Source organism: Episyrphus balteatus, chromosome 1, assembly GCF_945859705.1.
Source record: "Episyrphus balteatus chromosome 1, idEpiBalt1.1, whole genome shotgun sequence".
Lineage (NCBI taxonomy): Eukaryota > Metazoa > Arthropoda > Insecta > Diptera > Syrphidae > Episyrphus > Episyrphus balteatus.
In genome coordinates, this window is record NC_079134.1 from 103217811 (window position 1) to 103243243 (window position 25433).

At 31.0% G+C, this 25433-nt stretch overlaps 1 protein-coding gene across 1 annotated transcript in view; it reads right to left on the reverse strand.

Moving 5' to 3' along the window:
- LOC129906321 (NAD kinase-like) overlaps window positions 1–23001 on the reverse strand; it is a 92522-nt gene extending 69521 nt beyond the window's left edge. The window contains exon 1 of the mRNA XM_055982042.1: window positions 22508–23001. Within this exon, the coding sequence (XP_055838017.1) occupies window positions 22508–22638 (131 nt within the window). The 5' untranslated portion in view covers window positions 22639–23001. The remainder of the gene's footprint in view (window positions 1–22507) is intronic.
- Between the last annotated feature and the right edge of the window lie 2432 nt (window positions 23002–25433).

The following is a 25433-nucleotide window of genomic DNA, read 5'->3' on the forward strand; positions in this document are numbered from 1 at the left end:
ATAGCAAAAGTAGTTCAAAGTAGTTTTAAGTACTAAGTCTGCTTCTACACGAAGACGCAAAAGTTTAAGATGCACATAAGAGCAAAGGAAAAATCGATCTTTGTTTCTCCCTTGCTCTTATGTGCATCTTGAAATTTGCGTCTTCGTGTAGAAGACGACTAAGCAGTAGATAAAAATGTTCACAAAGGAACGCAGCTAATATACACATGATCATTCTTCACAAATCGTCCCGTTTCTGCCTGAACCACGTATCTACGCAGAAAATGTTGTTCAGTTTTTAAAAGAAATAACGTATGCATTTTTCTAAAAATAAAAATATGAATTAAACGAAAGGAAATAAAGTTATGTTTAACGGCCATATTATTCACCAGTTTAAAAAATACATCTGGATGTAAGATTGTCAAATGTCAAAAATAAATCCAAATCCAAAATAGTTATCCCGATTTTAACTATGAAAATAGTTGAAAAATAGTTAAAAATGACGATTTTTTTCTCTGTGTGATTGTGATATCATAGATTTGGATTTATTTTTGACTTTTCAATTTCTTTGCATCCAGGTGTATTTTTTAAACTAGTGAATAATATGGCCGTAAGACTATTGATTGAATTTTTTTTAAACTAAAACCTTTGTATCTATTACACTGGTTAACAAAATTAAACTTTTTTTTGTTGCCGAACAAAAAATGTACTTTTCTGAAGGTTTTCGGTGTGCTGAACTGGAATCCGAAGTCAACAAAAATTAATCAGCTCCCGTTTTTGAAATATTACCGTTAGAAAATGCAGTACTTCGGACCTTATTCTTTTATATAAGGAAAATTGTTTGATCATTATTTAGTAACGGTTTTTATAAGAACTATTTTCCACCTTTTTAAATCTGTTTAAATCTTTCCGATATCTTTTTTACTAACCGAGATATCCTCAGTTGTTTGGTTTTTTTTATAAATTGTATAACGTCATTACCTTTTTTATGATATATGAAGCCAAACCCACTGACTTCAGTTTAAGATATCTCGGGCAATACAAAAGATATTGAAAAGATTTAAACAGGTATTGAAAGATGGAAAACAGTTCTTATAGAAACCGTTACTATATGCTCAAACAATTTTCCTTATACAAAAGAATAATATCCGAAGAACTCAATATCTCCAAAACGGGAGCTGATTAGTTGTTTCTGACTTCGGATTCGAGTTCAGCACACCGAAAACCCTCAGAAAAGTATATTTTTGTTTCGGCAACAAAACCCTTGTAAACCAGTGTTATTATTCAGACAAGAAAAAATTGTATAACTAACACTGCCAGATCCATTTCGGCGGCCATTTTTTTTGCCAGACACCTTAATTTTTATTATGATAACGGCCCAGCCCAATCCGTTGCGTCCGTTGCGTGGAAGTTTTCAACTGACAGCTCGATAAAAGACACACGTTCTTATGGGATGGGAAGCGACCCATAAGCGATTGATCGGACGGACGCCAACCATTGAATAAGAAGTACAAAAAGGGGTGTTTATCCAAATAAGTGAAGCCGCTTTTTATTAGTGTGAGCTGTACAGATGCACATGCATTGGTAAAGGGTCGTAGTGCAGATATATTGTTCACTCAAGGGCGCCAACAGAAATGTAACTGGTCTCGTGAGAGACTTCCGTATAAGTGCTATTTTTCATCATAATTATATAAGAATTTTAAGCTGTTTTTTTCTTCAACTAAAAACATACTGAAAATTGTTTTAAAATCATCAAGATATGCTGAAACATTGGCAATCAATGATTGCACCGCCTTGTCATACCCAAAAATAGTGAGTTCGCCCCTGGAAAACCAGCTCGAAATTTGACAGATTATATAAAATTTTTAACAGATTATATAAATATAAACTCTATAGGTGTGATATACACCCCTTCCTGTACTTCTCATTCAATGAGGCCGACGGATTCGACGGAAGAAGTAGCCCAACTTTCTACTTTTTCATCCGTCGTATTCTTTGACTTTGGTTGTCAATAGAGTTGGGCACTTTAGTTCATTTGAGTGATCGATCACTTTAGTTCAAATCACACTAGTTCATTTTAGTTCAATTTATTTTAATCACTCCGGTTTTGTTAGAATTAAAAACAAAACTGGTTTGTACAAACTGTATCCAAATTTATGTAAAATTGACGCATTCTACATAATAAAACAAATACAACCTAAAAATAACAGATATGTAGGTACATATTTTATTTTCTATAAAAATTCTTAATTTCGTTCATATACCTGTCGAGCTTTCTGGTTCCTGACAAAAGTCTAGAAGAAGTACGTTTTGCTTTCATTAAATGGAAATCATAGTAATGCAAGGACCAAAATGCTACTTGTTTTTTGTTCTTGCTTCGAAATAAGAGTAAGGGGTGCTTGAAGAAGAAACTGGCGCAAGCGACCTTTTGTTTTACATCTAAATCTTGAGGTAGAGCAGAAGAACTGATTTCGCTTAACAAAGAATTGGATGCAATTTCATATGCACTTTGGTTTCTGCACCCCTTCTTTAAACGTCTTTTGGGTTAAAATGGGCGCTGTCGTCGTATAAGACAAGGAGACAAGGACCAAATTTGAAAATTCCCTATTCAGATGGGACTTCCTTTCACCCAAAAAATATATTTAAAAAATGATAATGTAAGGTGAGCGCAAGCTGTTTCGTAATGTCATATTACGACTGCTTTAGGTTGCTGTTTAGTTTGTTGAAACAAATCTTTTTTGCTATTCGCGAACTAAATTGAACTAGGTAAGTGAACTAAGTTCTGTAGTTCTCCAAGATGAACTAGTTCATTGAACGATACCGAAAAATCGGTATCGGCAATACGTTTTGAATGGAACAATTTCATAGGAAAAAATTCCCACACAAAAATACCTATCGGGAATGAAGTTTTTCCCCCAAAGTATTTCTATCAGATTTTTTATAGGGAACAGATTTTTTGAACCCAAAATGTACGTGTTTTTCTTTCAAAATATTCTGTACAAAATATTAAATTATGTGCTTCCTTAAGGCAACAAAAAGCAAATGATATTGCAACTGGAAAACGCAAAAAGAGTATATATAAAAAAATAAAACATAAGAAAACCTTAAAAAGCATGAAACTGGAGGGCACCATTCCGAGAGCATTAGTTTGCTGCTTTGGACGACGAAATGATCAAGTTATGTGGAATGCCTCAATTTATTTTAGTTATTTGTTTATTATGTCAAAAAAAAAAAAAAAACAAAGCTTAAGAAACCACAGATGAAGAGTTGTGATTCTTTAAAAACACAAAACTAATTACATGTCCCTCTAAAGAAAGAAACAAAGTAATAAGTTGGGCAATAAATAAAAAAACTTTTGAATAAAAAGCAAAAAATGAACACAAAAGAAAAAAAATAAATAAATACTGACTATTAAACATTTTAATTTTTAATTCTTTTACTATTTGTACCAAATACAATCAAATTAGAGTTGTCAAAACTTTCGAAGAAATGTGTTCGAAAGGTTTTTTTTTGTTAATTTGGTTGTATTTCTTTCCCGATAAGGAGAAAAATTTCCGGGAGAGAAAACCTACTCCCAGGGAAATTTCTCACGTGAGATTGCCGATAGGGTTGAATAAAAGTAACATTTAATGATATTATCTAAAGCCTAGTACGCTGCTGATGCGAAAAGAAATTTTCTATACAAAATTTCGTTAACGAAGAAATTAAATTTGTTTTGTTTTTGCTTTAAAACTTATTTTCGGATGTTTTCTCTTGAATTTTTTGATTTATATTTCTATTATTTTTACTTTGCTATAATACCTGATGGTATTTTTTCGTTAGCATGTCCGCGTTGACTTTGGAGACTTCAAATTTTTTCGTTTCGCTTCAGCAGCGTACTAGGCTATAATCGAAAAAAAAGTTATTTAACATTATATTGTAGTAAATTAAATTATATTCAAGTTTGCAAGACATTTTTTCTGTAGATTCAAAAATACGTGAGTTAGGTATGAGAAATATGAGAAATTTGAATATATGGAGCAGATCCAGAGATACTTCCTCAAAAAGGCTTTGCGACTTCCATCAACCTCACCAAACTACACGCTATACGTTGAAACTGGATTAACAGAACTATTCACAAAAACATTAAAATTGCATTTTTGCTAAGTATATTGTTAAGGTAATGGCACTCCCTTCCAATCGACTTCCGAAGCGCACTGCTACGTATGCCCTTCAGAAAAAATCACTCTGGTTCAAATAATGGAAGTCTCTGGCGAATTACTGCGGTATAAAATTGGACCTAAGGATCGAAAGCGTTGAGACATGGAAAAAGCAGTTATACAACCTTGTGTCATGTCTTGATGAAAAATGGTTAAAATTGCCAGCTAAAAGATAAATCATCAGGTCATCGATCAATTTGTGCGGTATTGAACCATAACCTTTTGGAAAAAAATTACTTTCGCCATGACTTAAGTTCTATTCAAATATCTACCATATTCAAAATAAATATGTAGATGAGTATCTTAACTTTCAACCCCGCCGAGAGGACGTCTTCCATTTTTTAGGAATATGTCCAATAGAGTGGAGCGTTTTTGGACTTTTCTTTCAGATCACTGCGTGCAACTCATGTTTTATGCCTTGTGCTCTTCTGAACATATTCTGATACTTTTTTTTTTATTCGACAATGGAAAAATAAAAATCGGGAAGCCTCTGAAGATTGCTCGTATTTCACGAAAATCGATATTTTATGAGGCGTTAGAACCCATCTGAATTGACTTAATCTTTTTCATTTCACTACCAACTGCTCATAACTTATGCTGAGTGATCTCTAGTACCAGATCTGAACCCCTATTTTGAGTCGTTAATGGAAAAAACGAAATCGGGAAGGCTCCGAAAAATGCACATTTTCGCAAAAATTCAGATTTTTTAAATTGTATAAAATCCCACCCAGAACAAATTTCTTTTACAACTTGTTTGTATTTGCTATATTTGTGAGAACCTCATTGAACCTTATAAGCTATGGAGCAATCAAACTGAGAAATTTTCTGTAATATTGACGTCGTTTATGGGGGATTTAAGAAAATGCTACTTTGACGTCCCCTGACCCATTTCAATAGAATTTTAAACTCTAATACTACACTTAAAAACTTCGTTAATAAATTTAATTTTTATATATAACACTAACCTTTGTAACTGCGTTTAATTTATGTCGATATCTTAGTTCAATCCTTAGATATTTGACATTTAGGTGTTTCCATAATTCTTGCCCATGCTTAATTTTTTTTTAACTTTACCTGCAGACGGTTTTCTTAAATACCATACAATCTTTTGTTTTACACAAACTTTTGTTTTTAATATTGTTAAATTCATAAAAATAAATCGTTAAACGGTATAATTATTACGCCATTTTGACTTCGAAATAAAAATTTAGCATGGGCAAGAAAATAGTATAGGCAAGAATTATGGAAACACCTAAATGTCAAATATCTAAGGATTGAAGTAAGATATCGACATAAATTAAACGCAGTTACAAAGGTTAGTGTTATATATAAAAATTAAATTTATTAACGAAGTTTTTAAGTGTAGTATTAGAGTTTAAAATTCTATTGAAATGGGTCAGGGGACGTCAAAGTAGCATTTTCTTAAATCCCCCATAAACGACGTCAATATTACAGAAAATTTCTCAGTTTGATTGCTCCATAGCTTATAAGGTTCAATGAGGTTCTCACAAATATAGCAAATACAAACAAGTTGTAAAAGAAATTTGTTCTGGGTGGGATTTTATACAATTTAAAAAATCTGAATTTTTGCGAAAATGTGCATTTTTCGGAGCCTTCCCGATTTCGTTTTTTCCATTAACGACTCAAAATAGGGGTTCAGATCTGGTACTAGAGATCACTCAGCATAAGTTATGAGCAGTTGGTAGTGAAATGAAAAAGATTAAGTCAATTCAGATGGGTTCTAACTAGGGTTGCCAACCGTACTCTAAAAAAGAGTATTGTACTCTATTTCACGTATGTGTACTCTTTAATCTATAACTCTGATAGAGTACTCCAAAATACTTTTTTTTTACTTAAGGCTAAGTGTACCGCCACATAAACATCTTAACATTTACAAATTGGTGGATAACTTTCATATCTCTAAAGATAACACGGTGTTACAAAAATGAGGTTTTAAAATATACGCGGGCGGAGACCTATCAGGTTTTGTAGAGCTAGTCGCACTGAATACGAAACGGTATTTGAAAATCCCCTAACACCCCCAAAATCTGGAGTTACGGGCAAAAAAACGGTTTTTTGGACCTTCACCCATTGAAAAAATTCTAGCTTCGACAATTTTTTACCCATTTTCGATTTTTTTACAGTTTCTGATAGAAGATAAATATACCTTTTTAACAATGTATAAAACATGTAACTCGGTTAAATCACTTAGAATTTATAAGATGTCAAAGTTCAAAAATTCAATTTTTTTTTGTCATTTGCCCAACTTCGGCATCAGTTTAAAGTATATGTTTTCAAAACAACATGCTATTTAAAAAATATATTCTAAAACTATATCTATTTCCCAATTGATCGAGGTATTTTTTATGAAAATCACTTCAAAATTGGCTTAGAAAAAAAAAAATTTTTCGATTTCAACCCAGATACAGAAATTGGAACTTTTAGGTATAGAACAAAAATGTTGTTTCGGCACGTAGTAGGATAAGTTGGGCGCCAGGATTTGATGAAGGGTTTTTGTAGAGGAGCTCAAAACAAACATTTTTTTCTTTAGAAGGGGGGTCTATCTCCCCCCGTTTAGGTGGGAGTTAAGCTACTTAATTCTTTTTATTTCGATGAATCATATTGTTAACTGCAAAAACTGTGAGCTATATATATTATCTGTTCTTGCAACTTCAGCATTCACTGAGAGAGTATTTTGGGTCATGAATATGAAGTGGTGAGATAAGAGGAATGGGGCTTCATTGAAATTGATCAAAAATGAGCTCTTTTTTTATATGAATTTTGAATTTGAACGTTTAGAGTTATTACACCACATATTTAAAAAATAACAAAAATATTGTTATATACTGCAAGAAGCAACAAAAAATACATTTTCAAGACTTGAAATAAATGGTACTCTTCTTTTTTCAAATGTGCTCTTTTTTTTATCTCGGAAATCAAATATACTCTATTCCTTCTTAAAAAAGTTGGCAACCCTAGTTCTAACGCCTCATAAAATATCGATTTTCGTGAAATACGAGCAATCTTCAGAGGCTTCCCGATTTTTATTTTTCCATTGTCGAATAAAAAAAAAGTATCAGAATATGTTCAGAAGAGCACAAGGCATAAACCATGAGTTGCACGCAGTGATCTGAAAGAAAAGTCCAAAAACGCTCCACTCTAATGTCCAATCTTGAAAGAAATACGGCAAATACACTTTAACAAAAATTTACTGGATGAAAATGAAATGTTCGAGATTCTGAATGGAAAAAACTGTCAAGTTTTCTGCAAATATGTAGACAAAGCATAAAAATACAGGCTTAAAATAATTAAAGAAGAATTTTGAAATTAATTGGGCACATATTTACAATTTTATTTATTACTTTTACAATGAATTATTATTATCTGGCAGACGGCTATTATCTACTCCATGCTTTATTGATTAAGTTAATACCGATTGAAGAAAAAAGAAAATTGTTAATGGAAAATAAATCAATCTATCTAGTATATTAATTTGTTTCATTAAGTTGAATCTATTATTTTGCAAACGTTGCCAGTAGCAAGTAGGAAGGTAATGGCATTGAATAATTACAATTACGTAATTATTCAATGGCAATAGTTAACAATATAAAAAATTAATGCAGTCCAATAAAATTGTCTACAATTGAAAAAATAGTTATCTACGACCAACGAGAGCCGAGCAATAATTTCTTGCGCCGTTTGCAAAATAATAGGGCAAGAGTTTAGGTATGTTAGGTACAGAACAAAAAAAAAGTTTCAATTTATTGCTATTAATTATTTATTTTTTTAAACAAAAAGAATGTTCACCAGATCGATAAGAAATTATATAACAAATAATAGATTTCTTAATTGTTTACATCACAAATTGGGTTTACATCACATTTTGGTGTCATCGCACCTATTTCACCTGTGTTGTGTTTATTTATCAATTGCCCAGCCATCTTTGTAGGTAGAGAGTTGAATTTTTTTTACAAAATGCAAAAAATTAATATTAGCACTTTTTGAAATAATAACGAAAAAGTTTTTTAAGAACTTGTAACAACACATTATTGTTGTTAGCATGCAGTACCGCCTTTGCCTATTATTTTTATATTTTATTTTATATAAGTTTGAAATCAATGTCGCCTTTGACTATATTATTATTATTTATATTTTTTCTAAATTTCAAAGCCTCCTATTTTTTAAATAATTTATCAATGTTTTCTTGCTATAAAAGGAGAGCCAAAATTAGAATTAAATCACTTTCGATTTGACCAGTAAAGTGTCAAGATACTACAGATGTAACACTTACCGCTTCTTATCCTTGGCTTCTTTTCTGAAAAGCATTATTACAGTGTTTCCTTACGCGTTCTGTTATAACTGCGGAACACCAACCGCATAATAGCAAAGGGTAGGAACACCATAATAATACTCTTTCAATAGAAGTAGAGCCAGAACTATAATTGGCGGATGGAGTCGGATGCTAATGTCAATTGTTGTTGTATTTCCATAAGTTTCCATCCGACGAGTGCGGTTGCGAGCGCACTCGTCGGATGGAAACTTATGGAAATACAACAACAATTGACATTAGCATCCGACTCCATCCGCCAATTATAGTTCTGGCTTAGGTAGTACCAAACTTTGTACCTAATTTATTTTAATCTTCGTTTACTCAATAAAATAAATTTTCTTATAAAAATATCCTTTTGTGTCAGAGTTTTGCTTGGAAGATACCACAACACGACAGCCGACTGAACAAACTGTTACAAACTAAAGCTTGATTTTAACTGACTGCCACTTTTTTACTCACTGAAATACAATAACGCAAAATTTTAAACGATTAGGTATGTAAATTGCTTAAGCCATTTTAGTAAGTTACTAAGCCAAAAGCGGACTGATTTTTAAATTAGTAACTTACTAAATGGCCTCAGCAATTAACTAAATCGTTTAAAATTTTGCGCTGATGAATTTAGGTACACTAAAACGATAGAAAATATTATAAGGAGTAACTTACATTGCATTTTTAATTTTTAATCTACAACATTGGCTTGGAAGCAAAATATCCCAAAAAGTGCATTACACTGCATAAATACGCTAAAAAGAATGGTCATGTGAGAAATTGAATTTAAGCCTTTCAAAAATGCCTATATCGATCCATTAAGTAAAAACTAACAGTGCCTCTCCGCGCAAGGCCAAATTACGCTTTGACTGGAGTACAAGATCTATCTAACTTCCCATATGAAAAATATCAGAGTGGCTGGTATATCTAGAAGATTTTGATGGCAATTCCTAGACTTAATTTTTGTGAGTTGCTAACCACCCCTAACAATTACATCGTGTGGTACTAGTGCAGGAAAGATAGACTTTTTCGTGGAATGAAATATAAGAAAGCAAATTTTTTCAAATCTAAAAGAAGGGTATTAGAAAAGATTAATTTCTGGTTTTCGGAACACCATACCCCTGTTGAAATCCGCTATTTTCAAAAACGAGAATTGGTCCATATCTCTCAAACTACTGGCTTGAACGAATACGTTATTTAATCCAAATTGTAGGTAATATTAATATCTTTTCTAGTGTATAAAATGTTTTTCTGTACTACCTTTTAGAGATGCCGCGAACATTGATTTGGCCGAATACCGAATATTCGGGCACGCTCCTCGGCCGAATACCGAATATTCGGCCGCCGAATATTCGGCCAACGACAAATTTTGGTAGTTTCAAAAATTTTATACTTTGACCCAAGAATAGAAGTGGGTTAAAAATTTCCAACATCATATAATACAACGGCAAACGCTTATTTTGTGATACAAAATACACGGCTCACAAAAACCGAAGGGGCAAAAATTATACACAAAACGATAGGAAATTTGATATAGATTTTTAATGTGTATACTTTATCTAATTTTTTTTTATCGAAATAGATAAAAACAATAAATTAAAATTTGAAATCCGAGTAAAAAAAAAACAAAACAAAAACAAGTGTGCTGAACCACGCCTTCTTCCTTTTCGAAACGGAAGCGAAAGCAAAGACGAGAACCTTCAAAGACATTTTCGAATATCGAACTTCAAAATTGCAAACAACAATGCGAACAACAATGTTTTTTTTCAATGAGTGGATGTGTATCTGTTTCTGTATTTTTGTATCTTAAAAGCCTATTACGTGACTTTTGACATGTTATGAGTTTAAAGCGAAAGATTATTTTCCGAAGCAGGAATAGTCTACGTAGATAAACCTAACCGTTGGCTACCAACAAATACCTAACAAATAGATTTCATTCACTACAACTTGCCTTTAGTGGATTTAAGAACCTTCAAAGACATTTTCGAATAGGTATCGAACTTCAAAATTGCAAACAACAATGCGAACAACAATGTTTTTTTCAATGAGTGGATGTGTATCTGTTTCTGCATTTTTGTATCTTAAAAGCCTATTACGTGACTTTTGACATGTTATGAGTTTAAAGCGAAAGACTATTTTCCGAAGCAGGAATAGTCTACGTAGATAAACGTAACCGTTGGCTACCAACAAATGCCGAACAAATAGATTTCATTCACAACAACTTGCCTTTAGTTGATTTTAAGTACTAAGATTACAGATTTTTAATAAAACACACATTTTGGTGTAGCAATTAATGTCTTTTTTCTTCTCCATTTGATATTCGGTATTCGGCCGAATACTTAAACTACTCGGCCGAATACCGAATACCGAAAAAATAGGCCGAACAGGCCGAATACCGAATAGTGGCCGAATATTCGCGGCATCTCTACTACCTATACTCCATTTTACGCAGTTTTACAGGAGAATTTAATCACGAATAATTTTTTATATAAATAATTCTTGGTTTGAGGAGTTCACTTAAATCTAACAAATTGCATCAAAATTTTATTTCGAAAAAATTGGAGTTACCACACTTTGCTCGCGTCACCGACGCCGACGATATGTAATAAAATAAAATGCACGACTGGGCCGCACCCACTTACTTTTATTTTGAAACTTGCTTGGAATATTAGAACTTTTTGAAAATTCATAAAAGATTTTTTTAAAGAAATAAAAATAAAATTAAATAATACAAAAGGTTCAAAGTTACCAAAACATCGCCTTGCTTTGATGGTTTTGACCTCAAAACGAAGTATGCCATTAACCCTTTCGAACCCAAGCTATGAAAATCAATATTAAAAAATGTTTTTTCTGTATTATCGGGTCAAAAACATCACAACTAAGAGATATGAATAGCAAAAAGTTATTTTCCAAAATAATAAATAGCAAAACTATTGTGTTACTCTCATGTTACATGTAAGTAACATGCACTTCCTATGACCACCAAAAAACGTCGGAGAACTGAGAAAATAACTTTTTATGAATCTATAATGTATGCAACTTCTTATTAGCAAAAAAGTAAAACACTTTCTGCATTAACATTTTTTATATCTTTTTTTCAAAATTATGACCATATATAAAAAAAATTTTTTTTGCAAAAAAAAAAAAATGTGAATTTCAGTCCCTTTCTCAATAAAAGAAAATTAAAAGTATGATATTTGACTAACTTTTTGTAATAATCCAGTAACTAGGCATTATTATCTTTCAATTAAGCCATCGTAACCTAAAAAATTGCTTAATTTAATATTTTTTACGAATTTTTAAAAAAATGTTACATGAGAGTAACGCTGGGTCCGAAAGGGTTAAATTAACAAAGAATTTTTAGAATTTATTTTTTTGAAAATCGTTTAAACATATAAATTTTCAAAAACTTTGGTATGGTATTAAATGCCATTAAAAATCGTCCATTTCTAAAATATTGATTTTTTCAAAAAAAAAAAATGGAAACCTTTTTAATTAGAAATTCATACATATTTTTCGTTGAAATCGGTTAAGTCATTAAGAAAAAAGCAGAAATCAAGTAAACGGTACTATGACAAGGCAGTTTTAAAACTACGATTTACCTGTCGTATAACATGTATTTTTAGTTAAACTCGTAAGAGCCGTTTTTTAGAAGTTATGTTATGTTTTTTTATAAAGTTTGTTGTTTCCTTTTGAAGAAACCATACAAACCCAAAATTGGACATAGAACAAATCCTATACAAGTACGCACTTTCATTAAATAAAAACTGGACTTAGGACAAAATATGATGGGAACTAGAACAATCAAGAATACTCGGGTCTGAACAATAGAACAAAAAACTTACCTTTGTTTATTGTTCTATGTCCCATTAAATTATATTAGGTATAATGTCAGGATATTTATCCAAACAATTATTTTATCATGTTGATTTTATTAAACACAACAATATTGTTTGAAATTCTATATCAGAATAAATATATTTTTTAATATTTTATAAACATTATTTTCAAAAACTATTTCTATTTAAGTTTGATAAAGTATATTCTAAATATATAATACAGTAAATAACTAATCAAATATATATATAATGGCTATGGCTATTACAGTTCGGCCATCCTGATTTTACAATCGACCTCGATTGTACTTAAATAAAAAATAAAATAATATAATAACAAAAAAAAAATACGATAATTAAAGAACCAAACCATTTTTTCAACTTCTTCGAGTTCTTTAACTAATTTTTTTTTTTTCGATTTTATAGATTTCTTCGACTTATTCAGCTTCTTTGACTTCTTTGATTTCTTCGAATTCTCCGAATTCTTCGACTTCTTCGATTTATCCGAATTCTTCGACTTATTCAGCTTCTCTGAGTTCTTCTACTTCTCTGATTTCTTCGACTTCTTCGACTTCTTTGACTTCTTTGACTTCTTTGACTTCTTTGACTTCTTTGACTTCTTTGACTTCTTTGACTTCTTTGACTTCTTTGACTTCTTTAACTTCGTTGACTTCGTTGACTTCTTTGACTTCGTTGACTTCTTTGAATATAGGGCATTGTTTTTGTCTTTTAAATTCGTATCCCACTTCTGAGATTATAATGTCAGGATATTTATCCAAACAATTATTTTATCATGTTGATTTTATTAAACACAACAATATTGTTTGAAATTCTATATCAGAATAAATATATTTTTTAATATTTTATAAACATTATTTTCAAAAACTATTTCTATTTAAGTTTGATAAAGTATATTCTAAATATATAATACAGTAAATAACTAATCAAATATATATATAATGGCTATGGCTATTACATAGGTGTGTTTTTTATTACAACCGGTCTTAACTAGACAAAAAAAAACGCAGTCTGGGCTAAGCAATTTACATGTTAAATACAACAACACCTTAGCCCCCTGGGCTTAGTTGTTTAGCCCGGAGATTTCTCTGGGCTTAACTTTTTGAAGAGTTTTAAATCTGTGCTACCAAACTAATTTTTTCATAAATTGTTTAGAATTTGTTTAAAAATGAAAACTCACGTTTGGAAGGACAAAATGTATTAAAATAGTTTTGCTAGCATACATTTTTGTATCTCTTTGTAAAACATACATGAAAAATACAAGAAAATGACGAAAGCGAAAAATATGACAATTCTAAATTTTTGTTGTGTCTGCTGTTTTCGGAACATTCAATATACAGTGCTGCCAAGATTTCAGGTTAAGCCCCGAGGCGTTTTTTTTGTCCAGTTAAGACCGGTGGTAATAAAAAACACACCTATTATCTGCTGAAAAGAAATTTTTAAGACAAAAAACTTTTCAAATTCGGAAAGAGCAACCTCAAATTAGTAAAACTGCATCATTATCCCATTTTCGGTAAAACAATTTTGCTTTCCACCGACGCACATAGGAGTATTCTGGTCGAAAAGCTGGACAAAAGTCGATTTTCTAAAAATCAAAATTTTGAATTAAAGTTTTTACAAAGCGGATGCTAAATATACATGGGATCATATGATGCACTTCTTTTTTTTGTGGTAAAGTGTTTGGTGTGTCAAAACAAGTTCAAAGTCAGCTGTTTATTTTCTGGAATTTTTTTGTAATTTTTGCTGATTTGGAAGTTATAGTTAGAGATTGATTGTGAGCAAGTGTGCTTTTAAACATTAAATTTTCATATGAAAAATGCAATTGCAGGTATTGAATAATAATTAAAGAGTAGTTATGGAAATATTAATTTTTTTTTGTTTGAGTAAATGACAGTGGGAAAAGAGTCTGCCACATATAGATATTTTTATTGCTTTTTTTTAAAGTCTAAGTGTTTTGTTATAGTATTCCCTCCTATTCTGCTTCGATACATAGATTTATGATAACTTTGACTATTCTTTAAATTTAATATCAAAAAATTGGGTGCGATTTTTTGCGATTAACAAAATAATTTGCGAGTGAAATTTTTACTTTTAGTAAAATCACTCATACGCCCTACGTTTAATTTTAACTGGTTGTTAACATTTTCCAGAAATTTTTTTTACTGATATTAATGCATTTGGATTCACTTAGCCTAAAAATCACAATGGTTCCATTCTAGAAGGTCTAATATTTTAAATATTTAATTTTTTCACATTTTGGGTGTATTAAATTTCATACTATTTTTTTTAGTTTTTCTTATCACAAGCGTTTTTAAATTTTTGCTGAAAAAAATTATTTCCTTGCATAAATAATAATTTTTAGCAAAAATAATTACTTTTACTTCAAAAAATAATTTTGTCCAGGTTTTTGATCGAAATACTCCTATGTGCGACGATAGGTATATTTACGCACCTGGTTTGGTTCTTCTAAAACGACTTTCGTTGCAACCTAATGTTATTATAGGTGTCAAGAATATTTTCATACTTATACATATACTCGTATGTAGGTAAGTATTAAAAGTGATATTAAAAGTGATATGATTAACCAAAAAAAAAAAACAAAAAGATTACCTTGAACTGGAATAGCAACAACGTGCATTTTGTTAATATCTATTTATTTTGGTTGTAGGCATAGTCCGTAGGCTAAACTCATGTCAAATAGACATAATTTTCAGTTTAACCAATAAATTTTGTATTCATAAAACTGGTGGTGAAGGCTGAACTTCTCAGAAAATTCAATTTTAATTGAGTTCTTTATTGAGGCGTTTTGAAACACATTTATTCTTAAACAACGTTTGTTAATATACAAATTAGATATGAAGCCGATTTGTACCTACATGCTACATTATAGGTATGGTCAAACATTTGAAGGAAAATTGCATTATTTATTGACTTAGGTACATGTTAGATAATTATTTGATTTTGTATATGCTTGTTTACTTTTATGCTTGCTCTCGACATACTTTTTTTTGTTTTGTTTAAAGGTACTATAGTTTACACGCGATACCCTCAAAAAGAAAGGCTTATTGTAGTCCAGCCATTATACCTACATTTGGAAATGCAAAATAACCGAGAAAGCTAAGTTTTGGATATGTTGTAGGGCAGGGATGGCGAACCTTTTTAGAGCCTCGTGCCATTTAAAAAAAATATTTATTTGATTTGCCTTCGGCGTGCCATACAGTTTTGATCTAGTTTTCTTTTGTGACCACTAGAAGCAAAAATAATTAATTGTAAACACACCTATTAATTTATATTTGAAAATAACAGATTATTATTGTAGCTCGTATAAGAAAAAATAATAAAAGTAATGAAAAACAATCCAAGCCAAATAATATTCTTTTTTTTTATATCAAATAATTAAGACAAATTAAAAGAATGTCATTTACGTCAGTAATAATTTTGGTGATCCTACACTGGCAACGACCTGAAATGAAATAAATACAACAAGTGAACAGCTTTCCAAATAGGATTTACCTAATCCTATCAACTCTAAATTATTCTGTTTAAAAATAAAACCTTACTCCAAACGGTAGTCAACAACGGACTTACACCACGAGTCAATCTTGGCCAGGCCACACGCACAATTGAGATTCCTTCTCAAAAGGGAACCAGTGGATATTTTACCAATGCCATTTTCACCAGGAGACCATTACACGCAACCTTGTACCTCGAGCACCTTGGTAAGATAATGGATGTTACCTACACCAATGTCAACTAAAAAGAAAGCCAGGAGACCACCACACGCACCATTGAGCATAAAGCTCGCAGGGGAACCTGTTGGATGTTACACCAACGCTAAAAACTTGAACCAGTAGACCACCACACGCACCATTGAGCATAAAGCTCGCAGGGGAACCTGTTGGATGTTACACCAACGCTAAAAACTTGAACCAGTAGACCACCACACGCACCATTGAGCATATAGCTCGCAGGGGAACCTGATGGATGTTACACCAATGCCCTTAACTTGAACCAGGAGACCACCACACGCACCATTGAGCACAAAGCTCGCAGGGGAACCTGATGGATGTTACACCAATGTTCTTAACTTGAGCCAGGAGACCACCACACGCACCATTGAGCATATAGCTCACAGGAGAACCTGATGGATGTTACACCAATGCCCTTAACTTGAACCAGGAGACCACCACACGCACCATTGAGCACAGGACTCGCCGGGGAACCTGATGGATGTTACACCAATGTTCGAATAAATCATATGAATCAAACACTAAAACTATTCTAAAATAATCCTTATAAAAAGAAAACTATTCAGCGAGATAAACTCACCCCTTTTGTATTCAATTTCCTTTGTTTTATTTCCTTTCTTAAATTTCTTTTGATTTCTTGAATTTATTTTATTCTATTTCAACCGAATTCAAACTGTCGCACAACAAACTCAATGAAACTATGAATAAATTGCACGACTGGGGTCGCACGTACTTGCTCTTATGCTTAAAGTAACTATAATGTTTAAGCTTTTTATTCAAGAAATTTAAAATTTGATATTTTGAAGAAATTTCATAAGTTAAAAAAATTAAATCTGTTTTTATAATTAATTAAACTCCGTTTTAAATTATCTTAAAAAAAAAACAAATATGCCATTTTATTTCTTGTACAAAAAAGTATTTTTAGAAAAAAATTTTCGAAAATTGTAGGAGCCGTTTTTTAAAAAAATAATTTTTTATATATAACAATTTTTTAACATTTTTCAAAAAAAAGTTGATATGCCAATTTGAAGAAATAATTAATTTACACATAAAAACTAAATTTCAAAATTTTTCATTGATCCGTTTTCAAAAAATTGATTTTTCAAAAAAAAATTTTGAAATATTTTTTAAAAAACCAAAAATGCGTTTTTTGAAAATTTTCTAAAATTTTAAAATTATCTTTACTTACACACTTTTGTATAAAAATTTTCATTTAAATCGGGTTAATTTTGTACGAGATATTCAGAAACGAAAAAAACTGTTCTATGACAGGTACCGTTAATAACGGTACAAAAAATATTTTTTTTATTTAAAAAGTTGGCTCTTATGTGTAGTACTACACACAAAAATTTTAATCAAAATCGTTAGAGCCGTTTTTGAAAAAAATTAACTTTTCTATTTCCGTTATATGGCAGGTACCGTTAGTTTTGGTCATAACAAAAAAATTTCAATTTCTCCTCTAGGGAATCACAAAAAACTGCTAACTACCAAGAAAATCACTTCTACTACAAAGAAAATCACTTCACTCGTTTAGGCTGCAGCTTTGTATATCAATGATATTGCAATCCTTTACTTCTTTAAAAATTTAAGAAGATCAAAAAAAGTTTCAAAACAGAAAAATCAAAACAACCTGCATCAAGATCATTGTGTATGAATTCATATACAATACATACAAATAAAAACGAAAAGAAAACACATGAATACATTTTTTGCTCTCTATTTAATATTTTTACAGTTTTCTCATTCCCAAGAAGCAAGAAAATGTATGAAAAAAAAATACCCCTCTACAAAAGAATGGGAACAAAACAAAAGAGAATAAAATACAGATTTTTTTTTGCTCCTCCCTTATTCTGCACACAGCATTTGACAAAAAACTGCAAGAAGAAATACAGCGCGACTAGAGCGCTCCCGGTGGTTCAGACAAGGAACACAAAATCTTGAGTGGTAATAGTACTATGGAATTGATATACAAAGTAACTTCGCAGTTAACTCGGCTCTCCGCCGTTCTTCCCTATGACACGATAATTACTTTCCTCAAGCCTCAATGTTGGTGGCCAGAGCGAGTCGTTTTTGTGTCGTTTTAGTACAAACGACTTACATAATAGGGGTGCATAACTTGGCTATCCGACGAGATACGAAAATTTTACAAAACGCTTTTTTGTAGATTTTACCATATTCTACAATTCATGCGCATACATTTTTTGCGTATCATAATTTGTTTTCGAGATATCGATCAAAAAAAGTCAAAAATTAAGCAAGTGGACGTTAGGGACTAAATATTTAGGTAATTTCTCGGCCGCTGATTGGTCAACTGTAAAGAAAAATCCTTCCAATTTAGGTAATTTTATTGGAAAGCTGGCTAGAAAGTTAGGCAAGAAAATTTTCCCTAAATATAAAGGAAAGTTTATTTTGTCAACATTATTATTAATTAAACCTATTTGAGTGAAAAACGAGTAAAAAGTGCATTATCGGTTGTAATTAATAATATTTATTTATTAAAGTAAAGTGAAATTTAGTTTCTGCCCCACGGGATCTGTAAAATTCTCACGATAAATTTTGAAATTTGACAATAATAGCGTATCCAAACTAATTTAGTCAATTCACTCAAATTTTCGTTCAGAAAATGGCGTTGCCTAAATTTCTAGTCCCTAATATTTCCTGAACGTGCCCATTATCTATTGTTTGGTGATGAATATCGCAAATTTTTCGTTTTATATTATTTCGGGATTTCGATTTCGAAACTGTATGTATAATTCCGTTAATCTCTTTGAACATGAATCCGAGTTCTTATTGTGATTTCAGCATTGTTGTGTTGTGATTGAGTTAGGTGGGAAAAAGTCGTTGAACTAAAATCAATACAATTGTGAGTTTTAATATTTGTGTACGTAATAATAATTGTACGTTTAAATCGTTATTTAATTTGTTGTTTGTTTTATGTTTCAATTAAAGTTCCAGTGAACACACAATTTTGAAGAGTTTTTTAATTTTGCTGTTTTATTTTCGGGATTTTAGCGTTTCTAAATTTTGGGTTTTGAAATTTTGTTTTTTTGGGATTCTGGGTTTTCGGAATTTTGGGTTTTTGGAATTCTGGGTTTTCGGGATTCTGGGTTTTTGGGATTCTGGGTTCTCTGCGTTTTCTGGATTCAAAATTTCGGGGTTGTGTCCGTCTCCCCTTGGGATTAATGGCAATGACTGGATCATTGCCATTAATCCAGTAAAATAAGGGTTTAACCTCTGAATGAATGCTAAAAGAAATTTTTTTCCTCAATATCTTCGTTCTGCCATTCTATAACATACCATGTCCACAAGTCGCGATTTTCAAGGTCAAATCGCGGTCAAAGGTTACTGAACAAAATATTAACTTTGAACATTAACATTAAAAAATCCGGTTAGTGAATGAGGTGCATTACTTTTGCAGAGACGGTCAGATTGTCTTGTTTGTGGGTTTTGTTTGAATAAGTGTTAAAAAATATGTAGGTACCTTTAAATCATGAGGCTTATGTTGGTATACATTTAAAAATTTAAAATTTTCTTATTAAATCTGCCATATGGAAAATTAACTCAACCAAATTTTTGTTAGAAAATTTAATTCAAACAGTAAAACGTTGATAATCCAAAAAATTTAATGTTTGGATACAATAAGCAGCTGGATCATTTTATACTGTTAAGTACCACAAACTGTTTTATTTGATATTAGTAATTGTTTGTTGTTGAAGGTTAAATTAAATATAAACTTTGGTTTTTACTAAAATTTAAATAACTTAAGTACACAGTTATGTGCTAATAAACATGGCTAATGTTAAAGAAAAAAATATTTTGGGTTATAATTATTATTAAAATAATATTAACTCTTGTTCTTGGGGTTCTTTTTAAATTTATAAAATGAAGACTTTTTTAGTTTCTAAACTTATTATTTTGTTTTTTTATTACATGACAACTTGTTTGTTTTTGCTGTGTAAAAACATATTAATACGGTTGAGCGACTTTTTTTCAAACTTTCTAACGAAATGGATGAGGTTTACTTATTTTTTTTGCAGCTCTTATGTGCAATCAGTTCAAATAAAATATCGCATAGTGTACATTGTCTCCATATTATTTAAGTGTTGTACCCTTCCAGAACCTATCACAATACATAAACTTAAATAATATGGAAAAATTACCTGATAAAAAAGTCGGATTTCTTAAGAAAATAAATTTTATCTCGGTTATTTATGGAATATTCTCAACAATGTTATACCATTTTGAAAAGAGAATTGAACACACCAACTTTTAAGGTAAGTTGCCGAAACATCGTAGTGCATTTTTTTTACACTACGGTTCATTCAATTAGAGTCATGTAAAAATTTTTAATACTTAGTTGGGCAAAAAATTAATATTTGCTTTAAAACTGATGCAGCTGAGTTAAAATTTTTGAATTGAATGCATTTGGTAGCAGGTTTATTCAAGGTTCCATAACAAAAGAAAAAAATGAGAAAAATTAAGATTTGTAGTCACGGCACATGAAAAACCGTCACAGGGTGACCATTTTTTCGACTTTTATTCAAATGCCCATAACTCAAAAAATATATGGCTGCGATTTTTTTTTATTATTTTTCTGATAACAGTCACCACCTACCCTACATTTTTGCTTAGGTGTGCGTAAAAACACCGTGGCTACACTATGTGTGTTTTTCACATTTATTTACGAATACAAAAGAGATTACAACAACACGAAATAAACAAATGGGTTTCGGGGGGTAAAACGTATGAAAGTTTCTCATTTCCTTTGGTATCTCTGGCTTATTCTTTTCGCAAATCAACCAACGCCTTTGTCATTATGTAAAAGGAAATAGGGGAGGAAATAGGGCTTGAAACCTGTCTAAAATTATTTTTTGTTTTTAATTCACTCGTCATTTGTTGGTCCTGCTCATTTGAAAAGTGCTACAATTTTGTAAAAAAGTTATTAAAAATCAACGGTTACACCTACACTAACGTGCTATACTTTTTTTTGTACTAATTTAGTTTTCAAAAATTCTATGCTCTTATTTTTTTTTAACAAAAACAGAAAATCGTAAACAAAAATGTCTTGCCGTTTTCGATAAATTTATTAAAAAAAAAAACTACTTTTTTCTTAGAAACCTCTCATTTTTTTTGTTTTTGCACTTGTTTGTAAGCCAATTTATGAAACAGTAACCTTTCGTCGATTATTTTTTAAGCCTCCATACTTGAATGATGAATAATGAAACAATTAAGTAACACAGTATTGGATAAAAATTAATCAATTTTTTGAATTGATAACACCTGAAAACTGTTCTATGAATTTTTTTTAATATATGTCATGGGCCCCCGCCGCTGTACGGAGCCTAAGGCAATAAAATTGCAATGTCATTAGTATTTTTATTTTAGCTGTAAAGACCTTATGCCAATAAAATTGCAATGTAATTAGCGTTTCTCTTTTTAAGCCTAATTATGAAACGAAGCTAAATTTTAGCGAATTATTTTTGATAGAGCGTTCATGGATCAGGATACTTTGCTCTGCGATGTGAAGGTCACGGCATTACGAATGCAGCTGCTTTTTTGAAGCGAATAACTCACTTAATATTAAATTTTGTTTTTGTTCAAAATTTGTATTATGGTATTATGTATATCATTATAGCACTGATATATAATTATGATAAAACAAATTTCTTGACTCAACTCAACTTAAGCCTGGTACCTGGTACGCTGTTCGCGCTAAATTTTAGCCGGGATAAAATTCCCATACAAGTTATCGATAATTTGTATGGGATCCATTTTAGCTGAGATAAAGTTTTTCGATAATTTGTATGGGAGCTAAAATTTATCTTGATCAGCGTACCAGGCTTTAACTTTAAAATTTAACCGAGCGTTAGCCTTTAAACTGACTATAAAATTGGTTGAAAAATGGTGAAATATGTAGAGCTGAGTTAAATTTTAAAGTGAACTATAAATTTTATTATTAATAGGGCCCATAGTCCAAAGCTCGCTTCTGTACTTTTTTGCCTTATACATTTCTGGGGGATCATGATAACTAAAACTTTTTCTGCAAAATTAAGGTAAAATATGTCTTAAAATGATTTATAAGTTTGGTTAAGATAGCTTGGAAAACTTCTAAAATATACCAACTTAAAAAAAAAAGTGTCTCACTGTTCGCACCTTTTCCTTAATATTGTAATCATAAAATACATTTTGTTTTAATTTGAAATGTTCACATATCTATTCAAATATTTCAATTTACAAGGTGTTTCTTTTTTCTAAAATCAATAGGTACCTATTCAAAAACTGAAAAAAAAAATTAATGAGTATTTATATATATGTTTATTTATGTTTAACATACCCATCATATCCAATAACCTACGCCATGATTTGCGCTTGTATATACGAAGGTAATACGTCAATAATTGTACTCACCGAAATTGTTTGCTCTTATCGATCAACTCTGTCACTCTTGTTCTCCTTAAAGGTGCTGGAGATGCTCCAGGAGAAGACTCTTTGGATTCGGCAACCATAGCACGAGCCAGCACCAAATCTTCTTCCTTCATTGTTTTGTTCTAATGCACACACTATCACTTACAGAATTCTCATAAAATTTTAATTTAATGGGTCTAAATATAGGTTTTCAATTTTATTTTCAAGTAAAAAATTTCACTATTCTTCTGCACTTGAAATATGCCCCACGATCCAAAGTGTGTCAATATGCATGTATTATTTAAGAATCTTAGGGATGCGAATTAATTTTCGCTGATGTGATTGACTCAATCAATGCAATTTTAAGTTCATAAATGTTATTGGTTTAGTAAAAGTGAGGATATAGAGATCTCGACTGCGCTTAAACCTTACACGTTCGGCGATCAGTATGAACTGAATATAGTACTCCAGCAATCTTAGTACTTAGGAAAATCTTCCAAACTTGAAACCAAAAGCGAGGCGGCCGCTCCGAAAGTAATTTTGACTAACATTGTGTGGCACATAAAGCGATAGTTTCGCGATGTTTCTTATTTTGTTGTTATTGTAGTCAGCACTTAACAAAAACAAAATACGACGCATATTGTGATATTCGAATTCATACGATATAAGGTGTGCTGCTTCATACCAGCTGATGTTCTATTAAGTATTTTACTGGACCGCCCGCTAAACACCTTTCTAGGCATCACTATCTCATGATAAAAAGCGTGCAGCAGCGACCGATGGTACTGTCGATCTGGTTTTACCTTATACAGAAAATATGCCATTATAGTTGTGGCAAGGAATTCTCAATGTTAGTGTGAAATTTACATAACACCCGAACTTCCTGAAAAAAAAACAGATGTTTTTTCTATAAAATTATTCTCCAAAATGGAATTGATTATCATTTAATGATGCTTTTTTTATTTATATCTGGCTCGTTCCTATATGAGGAATTATAAAATATACAATTGGGTAATCTTTATAAAATATGTTTAGTTTTTTTTTACTGTACCAATTCAAGAACATAGTCTTATTTTATAATAAAAAAAGATATAGGTACCTACATATAATATTTTCCAAAAACCTCATTACGCAGAATTCAAACTAGGGTTTAATTTAAGGGATCCGATCAATTTGTTTTCGATAACACTTATCCACATATTACGAACTACCTTTATTTTGAATTATTAGGTGTGTTTTTTATTACCACCGGTCTTAACTGGACAAAAAAAACGCAGTCGGGGCTAAGCAATTTACATGTTAAATGCAACAACACTTTAGCCCCTTGGGCTTAGTTGTTTAGCCCGGAGAATTCTCTGGGCTTAACTTTTTCAACAGATTTAAATCTGTGCTACCAAATTGGGCAGGTTCAGAAACGTTAGGCACTAAATATTTAGGTAATTTCTCGGTCTCTGATTGGTCAGCTGTCAAAAAAAATCTTTCCAATTTAGGTAATTTTATTGGAAAGCTAACTGGAAAGTTAGGTAAGAAAATTTTCCCTAAAAATTTAAGAAAGTTTTTCTTGTCAACATGACAGCAAATTGTTTTTAATTAAAGAATTAATTTAGCAAAATTGAATTTATTTGTGTGAAAAACGAGTAAAAAGTGCATTATCGGTTATAATTAATATTATTTATTCATTAAAGTTAAGATAAATCTGCTGTCTTCCCCATGCGATCGGTAAAATACTTAAGTAAATTTCGAAATTTGACAATGGCATCATATCCAAACTAATTTAGGCAATTTACTCAAATTTCCGTTCAAAAAATGACGTTGCTTAAATATCTAGCCCCTAATATTTCCTGAACGTGCCAATTAACTTGTTCGTAAATTGTTTAGAATTTATTTAAAAACATAAAAAATGATGTTTGGAATGACAATTATTATTTTAAATATTTATTTAATAATTAGTTAAACTTTTTTTTTTCAAAAACACACAAGAAACCCCAAAAGCGAAAAGTATGACAAATTTATATTTTTTTGTGTCAGCTGATTTCGGAACATTTAGTATGAAGTGCTGCCAATTTTTCTCGCTAAGCCCCGAGGCGTTTTTTTAACCAGTTAAGACCGGTGGTAATAAAAAACACACCTATTATGGTGCAAAATGTGGTTTTCAACTCGTGTCTTGATACTCTTTTGAGTCCTGTGCCCATGTTCTGTAACTTTTATCACTGCCGATAAAATATTTTAATGACCTTAAAATCCATTAAACCTCATCAAAATAAAAGAAATTTTGTTCCAGATCATAATTTCTTAATTCATAAATTCTGAATTTGAAATAAATTTTGCTTTATTTATGGAAGAAAGTGGATTTTAGAGACGTTGAAAAACGTTTATCGCCAGTGATAAAGTTACAGAACAGGGGCCTAGAAGTCAAAATACATTTTGGAATTTTTTGCCAGCTTAAGTCAAACTTTCCCGTTCCTACTATCTGGGTAAAAAAAATCGAGGTGAATTTTGATTTTGGTATTTGATAGAGCATCAGTACACGAGATGAAAACACATTTTGTACAACTCCACTTAGTGTCATATTTATGTAGATCACCAAATATCGAAATCTCAAAATCTAATATCCCATTGTCTATAACTCCTTTGTTAATATTTGAAAATGTTTTGAGGAAAAAATGTATGTAATTAAAATCTCTACTTCTTGATCAGAAATTTTTCTATTTAAGAGGCAGAAAAAAAGTAATAAACAAATGAAATGATCAATGGAATACAATTAATCCATACTTTTTTTTAAGAAAATCCACTTTAACTTTAAACTTAGCTATTAGCGTAGAAAATTATTTTCTCTACCTACATATTTTGTAGAATATTTTATTTGCTACACTCAGAAAAAAAAACAGTCATTTATGTACCTGTAACTATTTTTTAACTATTTTCATAG